This window comes from Aptenodytes patagonicus, chromosome 18 (assembly GCF_965638725.1).
Source record: "Aptenodytes patagonicus chromosome 18, bAptPat1.pri.cur, whole genome shotgun sequence".
Classification (NCBI taxonomy): domain Eukaryota; kingdom Metazoa; phylum Chordata; class Aves; order Sphenisciformes; family Spheniscidae; genus Aptenodytes; species Aptenodytes patagonicus.
The window spans coordinates 1408699-1423474 of NC_134966.1; the positions used below are offsets into that span (position 1 = coordinate 1408699).

At 46.1% G+C, this 14776-nt stretch overlaps 1 protein-coding gene across 2 annotated transcripts in view; it reads right to left on the minus strand.

Annotated features, from left to right (window-relative positions):
• The window catches only part of ZNF618 (zinc finger protein 618), a 165008-nt gene that overhangs the window by 16967 nt on the left and 133265 nt on the right, over positions 1–14776 (minus strand). The window contains exons 10-11 of one of the 2 annotated variants that reach the window (XM_076355837.1): positions 14351–14431; positions 13181–13237 (exon numbers count right to left, since the gene is read on the minus strand). In XM_076355837.1, coding sequence (XP_076211952.1) covers positions 13181–13237; positions 14351–14431 — 138 coding nt within the window. Of the gene's footprint in view, positions 1–13180; positions 13238–14350; positions 14435–14776 lie in introns of both variants that reach the window. The other variant, XM_076355836.1, reaches the window with a different exon arrangement.

Genomic DNA, 14776 nt, shown 5'->3' on the forward strand with positions numbered 1-14776 from the left:
TTGCTACAATATACCAGAAATCTGTATCTACATTTGAAGGGAAAAACATATTCTGCATCAATGAAACTTAAGAAATCTACTGCACATAAGCAAGAGCACCAGCATCCAGGATGGAAGGACCAAAATACTGGAAAGCCCAAGCCTGACTTGGCTATAATCTTTAAGATGTCTATCTCAGGTAGCAAAACCCAGAATTCATCAGATGGCTACAGGAAGCTGCGAGGAAAAACGTAAAAGAGACCATAAGTGGTTCGCATAAGCTGTACTTATACGCCGTAAGGTTAAACAACCTGCTGTGCCTTTCCCACAGAACCTACAACCCTCTAAAAAGATGGAGCCAGCTCCATCTGGAGGAGCTGTGCTCAACGCCGTATTTAACTTACTGTATTTTCTTGTGATGCTACTCCTGTGTTTTGCTGTAGTGAGGAAGTTTGGAAATACTGTACTTAAGTAACTGTGCTTGTGAAAAAAAGGGAAGATTTTGGCAGCTGAGTGGCACACTTAGGAATTTCAGGACTGGGAGAATTAACATGGACTGGCTGTTTCTGTTGAAATCATCAGTTGTGAAATAGTCAGTTGTGGTAAAATGCCACAAGAGGTACAATGTAATCTAATTGTTTAGACTCCTTTTGTAATTATCAGAGAGGAGAAGACCCCACATGGGTGCAAACCATCCCTGTTAGATACATATTTCAATGTCAGATGACTCGTGTTACAGGTGCTCCTATTTGCCTCTACTGCTTATGTAGCCTAGACTGCTCAGATGGAAATGTCTGAAACTAAGTGGGTTGACTCCCCCTTCAAGTGTCAAAATTAACATTTGATTAATCTAATGAAAGAAGTCACACTTTGAAGAGCCTGCTGAATGTTGCTGACAGGTTCCTGGCTGGGTCAGAAGAGCTCCGGTGCTGCAGCCAGGGCAGCTTACAAAGCTACCACCCCTGCTCTTTGCCCCATTGCTTTGCTGGAGCCCCTTCCCAGAGGGGGAAGAACAGAACATGCTGTACATCTCAGGTGCTTCAGAAAGTCTGAAATTTAGAGATGTCACACCACGGTTCCCTGGGACACTTTCAGGTCTCCGTGTGCCATTTAAACATAAGCAGGCACATGCATTCCCTTCTGCCAATCTCTGCCTGTAGTAACCTTGGCCAGAGAAAGTGGTGGCAGAGCAATCCAACCTTCACTGCTGCAGTCCAAGGACTCTTCTCTGCTCCCAGACAAGGAAACAAACTCCACAATTTCCCTAGAAGCAGGTTTCCAAGTAGCCACCAGAACAACTCTTCCCCTAAGCTCAGTTACAGGGCGCCTCACTGGGAAGCAAATCACTCACATACATCCAGCACCCTCCAAGCAGCACATTTCTCACATTCATTTTTCTCTCCTGTTTCACTACATCCTCACATTTCCTTCTCAGCTTATTTTGTTTCACTGAGGTGCTTTACCTTCCTCCTGTTATATTCTCAGCTATTTTATCACCATAAAGCTGTGTTGTCTTTCTTCACAGGTCCTCTCATGACTGCTCCAATCAACAAACCTCTCCTTTCCCTCTCGGCTTTGCTGGTGGCGGTACAAGGAAAGCTGTGGGCAGCATTTGTGCTGCCCACACCAACCCCCCCCCCAAGAACACCTGTGCTCCCCAATAGCCCCAATTGTTCTGGGTGGCCAAGACAGGCCTTATGAATGAGCAAAGCAGGAAGAGTGGCTGTGCAGTCAGCTCAGAAACGGCTCAGAGACTTCCAACCTACAGCAGGACTGCCCAGACAGCCTGTCTCACGCTGCTGGAAACCTTCTCAAACCCTTCACTGCTTCTCAGGAACCAATTCCTCTTGCTGCTCCACATCTGAGGGGGTGGGAGTTCTGGCAGGAGCAACAGTAACCCCTTTCGATGAGAAAAAAACAGCCATTTACCCCACGTGCTCAGACAGGCTCCTGGCTCTCACTTGGGCCCATGGGCCTCTTAGCAATGCCAGGTGCTGTGAACTTTCTAGCTCTGTTCCCTTGGTGTGGGCTGGGGAGGAGGGTGCTCTGCTTTCCCCAAGCTTCCTCTATTTGCATTCCCCTGGGCAGATGCTAAACACGTGCTGGTGCCAGCTGGTCTCTTGCTGTCTACTTGGCTTGCTCAGGCTGTGGGTTGGGACTCCAGTTCACACCTGTAACCACAGCTCCTGGAGCCCTGAGCCCTCCCGGGCTGGTGCAGGACGTGGGCTACATCATCCCAAGACCCCACCAATTCCCAATGGGCACACAGGGCCCTCACAACCTTCCTTCACACTTGTATCTCAAGGGAATGGAAGATAAATTCACCAGGCTGCATGAGAAGGTTTCCCTCCCTCTCCTTGTTTCCACAGTTCACTCCCAGTAACCACTGCTCAACCTAAAGCAGCTGGGTGATGGGAAGGGAGGGTGTGAAAAAAGCCCAAAGCTCACCTTACATAGCCACAAAAGGTGGAAGGAGACAGGCAGAGAGCTCACTGAGGCTGCCTTCAGAGCACTCCCCCTTTACAATCTGAAATCCTGAGCTTTGGTTGCTCTTGCTTTGTTGGCCAGGCTGCGACCCAGGCACAAGGTTCTGCAGTTTGCACGTAGCAGACTGTGGCCTCTCTACTACTGACTGCCACTAGTGCATCCTACAAAAACTTCACATTAACAAATAAGCCATTAAAATCCTGCAACGCTCAACTCTAAACCTGTAGCCCAGCATTCTCACACTTCGCTAAATGTCTCAGAAGATGAAATGCCAGGCTGCTATCATTCCTCCACCCACCTCCAGAAAGCAAGCTTTTCACATAGCCAAGACCAGAGCCGTGAAGCTGGGGCAGCAGTCAGAGATGCTGCATTTTCTGCAGGCCTTGGGATACATCTCGAGCTCTCCCATGCATTCATATTCAGCCACAGCTACGATGCACTTTCCTGCAGTAGCAGGAAAAGCTAGAGAGCCTGTGCAGCAACAGGGAAATGGCTCTGCCTGACCCCTGACACATGCTGCTGGGCAGGGAGCCTTGGAAAGCAAGGCTCTGGGCATCTCCTATTCTCCATGTTCTGCCACATGGCTGAGCTGCACGCAAGAGGCTTTGTTGCAGAAGGGTGGAAACAGGCTCTGAGTCTTCACAGAAGGATAAGAAATCATGAAGTGGACCCTCAGAGAGTTCAGGTTGCTACATTAGCCCCACTGTCTCTCTGGCTCTGTGTTGTTGCTGTACGTTCAGAAGCCTTCTGCAATCCTGTAGCCTAAATTTGGCAGCACAAAGTCTGTGCATGAAATGGCAAATGTTGCGTGGGCCAGACCTGTCTGCACAGCATCAGAGAAGGCAGGGAGAGAGTACAACATTTAGCGTATGACAGGCGACTGGCTGCACAGCGCCTACGCCAGTCCCCTGCTATCTGTCCACCCACTGTCATCGCCCACCTCCTTCTCCGATCCCTCCTTCCTCACTGTCTGTCCCCTTCCACTCAGAGCTTGTCGCACAGACCCAGCAGGTTTATCTTTTGAGCCATGCTAGCTGTCGCTGTGCTACCCGCTCCTTCCACTGCCTGCCGTGCAGAGGAGCAGACCCCAGCACTCGGAGATGGCCGTCTCTGAAGTGACAGTGCTATCCTCTCTCCAGCAACTTGCGGATCGCACTGTGCTGAGCCAGGATCCTGACTCTGTATGGCTCTTCTGAGGCAAAATATTTGAAAATTTGGAAGGAGAAGGAAATCACTCTGACCATGTCCTGCCTGCCAACAGAAAAGGGCTACTCTACAGCTAGCCGATCTCAGTGGAGTCTGACTCTCATTCCTGAGTTTTCCCACAACGTAGAGGGGTTGCATAGTGGAGAGCACAAACAAATCCACTGCAAGTAAGCAGTGCCGTTGGAACTGCAAACACCCATCCCAGGGCACTTCCAGCAGCCTCTTGCAAGCTCAGTGTGAAATTCAAGCATTGCAGCATCCCCAAGCAATGTCATTTCATTCTCCTATCAAGCACCGAAGAGCTTTCCCCCCTGAAGAGACATTCTGTGGTGCACTGGGTGTTGGCTGCTGAGCACAAAGCACTCCTTCTCCCCAAAAGCATCCTTCCCCAGAAAAACCAACCTGCTTTGCGAGCCAGGTCCCTCTCTGCTCTGAACAAGACATGCTATCATGTCACCCTTACTGGTTGCCCAGGAGCTCTCTGAAAACACCTTTACAGAAACCTAAAGCACCAGCAGCTGCTGAAGCCTCTTCAGCCTCTTGAGCCACACAGAACTAACATTCACAGTTGGTTGCACAATTTAAAACATCTTTCCCCAGGGCTATTATTAGACACTTTTATTAGTGCTTTATATATACCCAGTGAACAAGGCTCCAGAGTAAGGCAGCAGGCTATATAAGCCAAGACAGAGAAAAAACAGCATTTGGTCTTAGGTTAAATAAATCACTCTAATTCCCATGTTAACTCTCATTGCCACATCTAAGCCAGAGAAAATAGCAGAGCCTGGTTTGAGGCCAGGAGTGAACATTAGTTGAGAGCTTTTAACAGAAAGTTTCAACAGAAAACGCCCCGAGCTGCTTGTGCATGAGCGAAACCCAGCAGCCAGCTCAACGACTGATGGCAGCGCAGGGAGCAGACCCCCAGGCAGCTCTCTCCTCAACAGAAAGGACACACATTTCAACACTTCTGTCCACATTTTGATGAAAAACAAATGCAGAAGAACTGTAAGGGAAACTTCTCAGCATTTTTTGCCCAATGTTTCCGTTGGCTTTAGCTTTAGTAACAGTGTAACTGCATCTTCCCATACCTTTGACACAAACCGATGAAACAATACATTCGACTCAGCAGCAGTCTCCTAGAAAAACACCATCACACACCAAAATAAGTGGAAGTTTCTTGAAAACAGGACTTCTTTCACTTCCACCCATCTCAGACAATAAATGAGGTGCTACATAAAGAGGTGCTATAAAGCATGCTTTAAAAAGGGGAGTACTGAACACATCACGGTTGTCGAATTTGTTGGCACTAATTTGGTTTCTCTCCCAACGTGAACTCTCATGTTCTGAATAAAGCTCTCACTTCTTTCTCAGATTTGTAAGTGGAGAAAGAACAGGCGTCCTCTGCCACTGTGGCCATGCTCAGAGTGCAGCACTCAGGGCTGTCCTACGCTAAGGGACAGCAGTCCTGGATTACGAGGTTGGCGCAGACAGTATCACTCCTAAAATCCAGACGCAAGCCAAGCAGTAACCAAACACACTGTATGTCAAAAGAAGAAGATCCACCTGTTGAAATCATCAAGGACACGGGGCAGAATCTTGAGCAGAGACCACCTGCGTCCACCCATCCCAAACCTGCTCTCCTTCCCCTCCTGCTTGCTCACCACCATATCCTGGGCTCCCATTTCCCATCTGTGCTCTCAGGCCAAAGGGAGTTGTCTCTGCAAAGGTGTTTAGTGAGCTGAGCCATGAAGATAAGTTTTCCTGCGCATAAATGTAACTTGAACATGGATTCGTTTTCAGGCTTCAAACCTTGGTCTCTCAGAACACATATTATTGGTATATTTCACAAAACTTAACTCCCAGAAGGCTGTAAATGAGTCTAAATGGTCTAGCAGCCACATACTGCACAGAAACACCCTGAGGGATTTCTGTTGCATTTAAATCTGAAACCAGAGCCACAGAAGTGAGGCATTTTGTTTTTCACACCTGGACTCATAATAAAAAAACATTTATTCATGAAAAATGCTAAGAGGGCAGGCCAGCACGGCTGCAGGGTGGAAGTCCCCGCCTTTGCGCACCACAGACACCCATCACACTTACTTTGTAAAAGCGGGAAAGGATTTGAAATCAGGGGACTTGCGGTTTCTGCAAAAAAGAAAGAGATTTAAATATTGAGATTGGCAGAGACCCCGCTGCATGCTACACAGCTCTGCCTATCTGCTCACTGATCCTTATCCTTACTCCGCACTTCCAGCTTTAACTGTGGCAGGATGGGGGTCTCCGTTTACCGCAAATTATGGCATGTCCAGCTGTGAATTTTCTCTCTCAGTGTCTTGCTAAGTTTCTCATGGCTAGGAATCTGTCTTTCCTTCCCATTTTGCAATGTTCAGAGATTTTAACATACACCCTATGCCACAGTAATGGAAACAGTCAAATGGGGAGGGCCAGCAGAAGAAAAGCTAAGGCGCAAGAAACCCTTTACAAATGCTTTTTTTGGGGCTGCAGATGCAAATTCCCAGATTCACTGTGCAGCTTCCTCAAACTGAAGCTGGGAAGGTAAACCAGGGTGTTTTAGCCACACTGGATGGTATGCCAAAGGAGAGAGTTCCTAAGAAGTGCACGTTTCTTCAGGCTGAGAATACACATTTTCTGTCAAGCACACCTTGCAGATTGCCTCTCTTTAAGGTGTGACTGAAAGGAATGGAAGCCCTGGATGCTCAGCGAGCCTTTGGTCAACCAGGGGCAGTCTGCATCCACCCCACGGTGCACTGGAGCAGAAGCAGTGATTCTCAGCACCTCAGACCCTGTGCAGTTTCCTACAGTTTCCAGGTGAGGTCCTTTAGCGTCAAACCCCTGCAGAGGGGAAGAAACCATTAGTGTTAAATATTCAGTGATCGATTCAGGGCATTTACAGAATGGTCCCAGGTCCAAAGTTATGAATTGACGCATCGGTGAATGAGGCTCTCAGGGCTGACAGACTTGGATTGGTTTGCTTGGAAGGAAAACTTAAGTCATTAACCGCATAGGTCAAGCAGAGCGAGCCTTCGTGCTAAATATTTCAACACGATGAGGACCTGAGCTGTTGAAGAGGGCTTCAGCTGCCAGGACCAGCCAGTAAGGAATGAAGATGAAGGCATGGATGATGCTTGGCAAAGACATGAATAGACAGTGCTATGGAAAGGGTATGCATGGAAGGCACCAGCTGGATACAGAACGCTGCTGATCACTTAACACATTTCTATTACCCACTGTTGCACTAAGAGTGCTGTTTGCAGCTGAGGTCTGTATCTGGAGGAAGATCTTCACTGAAACAGGTTCCTAATCTGGTCCTACTGAGCAGCTGAACAGGGCAGGCTCCTCTAGGTACCATTCTTTCACTATCTGTGCTCTCTGCTTCTGCTTTGGGAAGCATTGTACTTATTCAGTGAACACATAGATGCTCACTGGACCATCCCATGGCTTCAGGCTTTAAAGGGCTCTTTCAGCATCCCACAGGCAAGAAAGCTTTTGCGGGCCAGAGTCCGACATTTTACCATCCCCCCAGAAGTCAACTTGATCTGGAAGAGGCACACAGCAGTGGCATACACCACTTAATACACCGCAATGAATTTTCAACATACTCTCTGGCTGCCTTCCAGCCAGAAGTGCTAACATAGTCTCCTCGTTATACCTGACTTCCTATACACATGAAAACCATTGTCAGTCTGCAACAGGAGTTCAGGCCACTTGCTAAACATTGCTACTACGGTATTTTAAGTGAAGAAAGACTGTTGGGATTTTCTGGTCTTTATATTATGGGCCATTTTGTTATGCATGCACTGTAATGTCCCTGCCTCAGCACAGTCAGTTCCACTAAAGCCAACTACTCAGAGAACAGTCATGGAAGTGTCATAGTTTGAGTGATTAATAATTTGGCTTGCTTTAGGGATTTGCTAATCTTTCACTCCACAGATTCTCTAGGCAAAACTGAAGCAGGAATTCACCTTTTTCTGCCCATATATCAGTCTATCAGTGACCCTTTTTGCCATGTCCTGTCCAGCCCCAGCCCGCCACAGTATCTGTGCTTGAAGACTGCAATTCACAGCTCCTATCACTGGCTGTTTGTTCCGAATTTTGCTGACTGCTCACACTCTTGCCTCAATGTCTTTCATATGTATTGTCTCAATGTCCTTCCTGGTGTCCCAGAGCTCCTGAGCAATTTTCAGGATTTCACCCACAGAGACTTGCTGCTGAGTGATTATTTCAACCCAGATATCTTTCTTCCTGTCTACAAGTTGCCTGTTCAACACGACAAGTCTGAAACAACTTAAATAAACATGGCACCAGAAATAAACAGTTCATTCCTGGAAACCTCAATTCCACGCAGATGCCCGGTGGACACAGCGACTCGTATTTATGCGACGGAGCAAAGTGACACTTTATTAACTGAAGCCTCTCCCTATGTTACTCTTCTTCTAATGGCAAGAACTGCACTCAGATAGTAATCCTTCATCTGGGCACATCATTTTTAGGCTGCTTTGAAAAATGCAGCTCTATGCACGTGTGTTGCCCCTTGGTCAGCATTACCGGTGCTCTGCACAGCTCAGTTATGACAATGTGGGAGCTCACATAATGACAACCTCCCCCCTTTCCTCACTCCTCAAACTTGGTCATTAGCAGGCTTGGATCTCCCAGCTCAACGGAAAGGCAGCAGTAGCAGGCTTGTACCATTTGCAAAGCAACCAATAGATGAGAAAGAGATTTACCAAAAGATGAATCACGTGAATGAGATTTGTATTTTGTGCTTCGGTCCAGCTGACATAACCTGCAAGACAGTTGGGTGCATCTCAGGAGGCAGAGGCGGAGGGGGCTGGCTGTGCTAACATCAGACTGTAATCAACAATCAAGAATTATTATGCCCCAAGCATTAAAGCTGTATTCACCCACCAAAAATCCTAGCCTAAAAGTCATGTCTTCCCAGAAGAAATCCAACCAGATTTGGATGTGCTATATCATCACCGGACTACAGAGAAAGAGCAGAAGAAGATGTATGGCCAACAACAGAGAAGGAGGAAGATCCCAATGTTTGTAACACACCTAGCTGACTGCTCCCATACGTGCACCATGACCACCTGCACTTTCAGTGCAAACCAGCTTTTTTGGACTAGCTGGCAGTTTGAGGACTTGAACATCCTTACTCTGTAGCGAGATCATCCATCCATGCAAGTCTCATGAACACACAGTAATGCTGACAACAGTCTCAACGTAACGATGCAATTTGCTTCATCGCAGAAGTTTGGCAGTAGCCACAGCTGGCTGTCTCAGTCTGGCCCTCCATTCGGGTGCACTACGAGACCTGGCACCGTAAGGGCAAGAGTAGGGACTGAATTCCTGTTACTGCAACAGAAGTTGCATGGGGGACTGAAGCAGACATCACGTCTGCTCCCATCACCACTAAACAAAGCTTCAGAAGAGATTTATATCACGAGTTTAACGCTGATTTGCACTCTGCCTTTTTGCTGCCTTCCATAAAACTAAAGGTTAATTCTGCTCAGTTGCTAAGCAAGAAAGACATACTACCTATTTCTGTTTAAGAGACTATCCTGTTTAACATACACTAAAAATACTGTGGCGAATGAGACATTTCTAATTATCCTTCTGCTTGAAATAGTTCCATGCTACAACTGGATGGGAATTAGGATCCATAATATATTGTAGGGTGCTGCTTATCTACATTTTCACTAGCTATATTTAACTATCTATCTTAAGTGTGCTGCATACGTAGGAAAATGAAGTGCACTACTGAAAAATGTTTTGCGTTTAGAACTGATTCACTAAAAAGAAATACAGTATGTTAAGATCAGGAAACGACAGACTAACAAGTCTGCAATTTCTGAAAATTCCACTAAGCGCATGTTTAAAATTCAGTCCTTTGTCCTTTAAATTTTGAGAACTAGCACTTCTCAGTCTTTTCCAAAAATTTTTACTTCTAAATTGAAAGGAGGAAATTAACTTTTTTTTGGTCTCAGTCTCACCTCAGCCTGGCATGAACTGATTGCCCCTCTACTCAGCCTGAAATAAATGCTGCTGGAAAGAAAAGCTTCCCCATGTAAATATGAATAAAAGCACTGACATTTTAAAAACTGTAAATGCTAAAATTTGTTCCACTGGAACTTATGACATTAATAGTTACCTAATGCAGAAGATGAAATTGAGACATATTTATACAGCTTAAATCAACCTTGAAAGTTAAAAATATTTCCCAATTCCCTACATAATTTTAAATGTTGTCTTTCACATTCATAACATCTAGCAAGTTTAGACATCAATAAATACTGTCAATTTCAATTAGTTTTTTTCTTTTGATGGCTGTATTTTAAGGTATTAAACTAAATTCTTTTTCCCCCCTTTTTGCTTTGGTTTTTTCTTCTTAAAGTCTCACAATTTCCTTCATTCCTCTTTGCCTACAGGTGGTGTAACTGCAAATTCTTCATTTTACTAAGGAGTCATGCACGGTGTCCAAAACAACAGATCAAGGCTGGATTATGCTGTAAACACTAAGTTAGAGATGATCGTTGTCCCTGAGGCTTTCCAAAGTCAGACAAAAAGTGAGGCAACGGAGAGATCCAAGAGCTTGGGAAGTAACACATCTGTGGTTAAACACTACATCGCTACGGGGCCAAGTCTGCAGAGTTCCCAGTCAAATGCTGCTCTACCTACTCCAGCTGCACATGGTGGAAGAGGAAGGCAGCAAGCTTTCACTATTGAACACAATACATGTATTTGCCCCTTTCTGGGGCTTTTTCCTTCCCATGCTCAGGCTGATAATCACTAGCTTTCGCAAGAAGAGTATTTCACAAGCTGGCCTTCAAATATTTTCTGAAATTTAGGTCAGAAAAACCCTGCACATGTCAAGACTCAGCAAAACGACCACCACCAGAGAATGTTTTCTTGAAAGCAGCTTTACAGCATCTTAGATGATTAACAGCTTAGCATCACAATGAGCCAATTCCATCTTTTGGGATCAGGTCATGTCATTGTTTTCTGGACCTTGCTTAGTTCAGCAGTGAATAATCACAAGCTTCATGAGACTTGGGACCTCTGCGTTGGCTGCCTGCGCTCCAGAAGTGGCACAAGAAAGCAACGTGCACATTTTAGTGGATACTATTTTTAAAGCACTGTGAAACTTCCAGATTGCATCAAAAACCAAGTTTAAGGGGCTGTGGAGACTCCTTCCCATTAATACAAAGGACACTCTCCCAATCATGAGGTGGACGGCAGCTTAACAGTCCTTCTCCATCCACTCTGTGGCTCCATCATGCCCTGCTGGGAAAAGGACTTTCTGCTAGTAGATGGACTCAAACGCAGACACAAAGTAGTGTTTGCCAAGCAGAACAGGAACTGTTGTTGTTTTATGGGCAGTAAGATGCCAGGTTACTCAGATAAGGGTACCAGGTACCTGCATTCACTATGACAAGGATTGGGGCTGTACATAGGGAAGAGACATCTGAAATCCAACATCTTCCCTTCTAGTTGTCTTATTCCCACTTAGGACTCTCTACAGCATTGCATCCAAGTCTATTTTAGGTGGCTTTAGTTGCTGACCTTCCTGCTCTGCTTGTCTTCTCCCTCACCCCAGACATGAAGCGGTCTGTGGCACTGCAAGTCAGGATGGGGACACAGGGAAAGAGCATAATGTACCCGGCTGGGTGACCTAAAAAAGATACTGCCGCTCTGTTTGATATCACTATAACTGAGCCCGTGACACAAAACTCACATCCACAAAGAGCAAGTGGTACAGGGAATGAAGCATTTAACAAGGCCAAGCCACACAGCTCTCAGGCTGCTCAACTGGGACCTCCCAAACCTGGGGACTATTCTTTACAGCAGCAGGAGTTTGGTGTTAAGCAGCAGATGGGAGCGGGGAGGACGGAAATGTCCGTCCTTCTATCATTCTCAACCACATTATCACCAGCTGCTTCCCTGTCTGTGTGAAATCTGCTGGCTGGAGCACAAGAGAGGACAAGCCAACAATGCCAGAATTACTCCCAAGAGTTCACATCACACATGTGAACACTGAGCCACACAGAGTTCATCCCACCTACTGAAACACAGCCATGGAAAGAAGGAAAACGGGGAGGTAAGGACATGTTAGCTCTTCAAAAAGGAAGTTACCGAGAGCTCTGCTTGGACACCCAAGCACGCAGATGCCTGCAGAGCTTTCCACAGCCTCTCTAATCACCAGTGCTATTCGTAGTGTGACATAATGATGTTCACTCAGGCTGCTATCAATGAGAACATTTAGACTGACTCCCGAGAACAAGCAGAAATAAAAAGAGAAGAAATGGCTTGGTGCAAGAGCTGGAAAAGAGCTGGAAAATGGGACACATAGGAAGCAGCACAAAGATGGAGTCAAGCGGGGAAAGCAGGCTGAGGAAGAAAAGAGGATGTGGGATAGGTAAGGGAAGGGGGAAAAGGGAAGACGTTTATACATCCCCATGCACCAGTCTGGCTTTGAGGAGTGTGTCAGCTGCCTAATGCAGAAAAGAACTGCTTCCAACCAGAGCCCAACTCCCCTCAAACCAGTCCTGAGCAGCTCACTCAAGTTCCTCAGGTTTCCTGGCTCAAACAAAAGTTTAGGTGAGCACCTTGCAACTCCCCTGCAGCCTGCCAGGCTAAACCACTAAAATAAACTGACCATACATGTGGTGCAGACAGAAACACTTCTTACAATGAAATAAGACGAGCAAAATCATATGAAACTCACTACTCAATTTGTAAGAATTTCTGGTTTTGTTCTGATTTTTACTGTGAGCTTTTACTCATGTGCTTTAAATGTTGCAGTTCAGATAGAAACAGATTCAGAAGGATGAGTGTGATGTGAGCTGGTACAAGGAGATGGCAGGGAGAATCTGTGAGATGTGTCACAGCAACAATGGCTCAGTATTTAATAGCAGTTCAGACAGAACTAAAGTCTTGGACTATTCAATACAGCCACTCTTTTTTTGTGTGTGCTTCTTGTCAGTGGTTCCTGGACCCCCCCCATGCTAGAGGTTCATTTCCCCTCCTGCAGCTTTCTTGGCTTTACGGATGAGCTGTTTGATATGAAGGAAGATAATTCTGCCATTCCTCTGTAGGCTATACAGGGCTTGAGAGAATAAAAAAGGAACAATCTAAGGCTGCTGCTTTCAAAGGGCCCCAGAGGAGTCAGGAACCCAAATGGTATATTGGCATTTAAAGACATGCACTTAAAGGCTTTGAAATCCTTCAGACAAACCACTCGTACTGCCCACAGAAGACAAGACATGAGGATCAGACCTGCTGAGAGGCAAGTGGCCACTTTCAGAGCAGCAAGTCAGGCTAGTAACTCTTGGCAGTCAGTGAACTACACTGTTTTGTGTCATGTCTAACAGCCTGGTTGGGCTGACTGAAGACAGACTTGGCCAGCCCCTAAGGACTCCTGACTGCTGCTACCCAAGTGGAACAGGACTAAAGAGTACAAAGGCCTGAAACACAGAGACAAGCTCACCTGATGGGTTCTGCTTACACCTCTTTTCTTTAGGTTTTTCTGTCCCCGAATGAACAGCTGTAATTGTGGTGAATGCTTGGATTAGTACAGGATTGTTCCCCAAAACATAATATGCAGTATTTTAGTAACAAACAACTTTTTTTCCATTCACTATCACCCACTCTGCTACTGCATGTGGGTTTTCCAACACCACTTCATTCCTTTTCAACATGGTTCCAGAAAGCCCCTTATTTGCTTCAGAGGCAGACATAAACCCCCACAACAGACACTGTGTAACCTGCTCCAGGGAGAAATCCCTTCCCTTACCTGTCTATTCCAGCTAGCGGCGTTGCGAACACCATGTTTTGGTATTCTTCAATGGGGAATGGAGGGAGGCCAGCCTTTTCTGCTGGCATGTTATTTATCTCTGCATGAAGATGCTGAAATTACATTTCATATGGTCTGTCTGTTATGCTCCAATTAGGGAGCATAAGAGAATGGCAGTGTCCCACTTGCAGGCAGGGGGATACGTTGGCAGTTATAAAGAAAACTCTATAAATGGTGTACCTAAACAAAATTGTCTAGGCCAGTGGTTTTGTTTAGTTACTACCACTTGGACTTAAAACACAAAGGAAACCCCTGAAGTGGGGTAAATTTTAATTCCTTCTGGCACATGTATTCTGGTCCCACATCTACACATCCGATATGCTGTGACCTCCATGTAGTAAACTCACAAACAGCTGGACTCTGGTTACCGCGACGTGTAGATAAACTGCCACATTTAGCATCACTGTAATATACAAACTGCTGTTCTACTCATAGTGCTCAAACTTCTCTTGCTTGTTGCGAATAGCTTTGCTTCACAAGGACTTCACTGATGCACAGACAAAGAACGAGTACTGCTTTATCTCCATCCATATTCCCCTTTGTCTACACCTTTGCTCCCCACTGAAAAATCTGTGCTGAAGTACATGGACCTTGGGAGCAGGATCCCCACATCATCATTTTTTACAGGCTCTGGAGTGCCAGGAACCTGGGGAGGATTGAGAACAGGGCACTACCCCAGGAAGGCTAGCTGCCTGCAAGCTTAAAGAAGGTACCCCAAATATATAAACAATCACCAATCACAGCTGAATCCTGCTCTGGAGAGGGACGTGGTAAGCAACAGCAGGAGGGAGTGAACACACTTACCGCTGGAGTTCTGAGAATTGCTGTTTGTTTCTTCAAAGTTGTTTTGCGCTTTGCCTTCCACTCTCCTGCTGAAAGCACTTTCTGCTGGGTGGAGAACAAAGCAGGGATGGTGACTGGTCAATAGTGGACGCAGAACCATACAGACAGAAGGCAAGACAACAAGCTCCTATGCCACATAATAGCGTACCCTGAATACAGCAGAAAGGTCAAATACCTCATTTTGGAGGCAAATGGGCCAGATTCATTGAAGGGATAACAGACAGATATCTTTCTTGAATGCCTTCTAGCTGAGGTGGCCTGGATTGGCTCTTAGGGAGCCCATGAACACCAGTCCTGACTGAACCAGAAGGATCATGGCTTCCTCCCCTGCAAAAAACCCCCAACCCTTATCTTCCTCTTCCTTAAAACAATAAGCAGCCCTTAAAG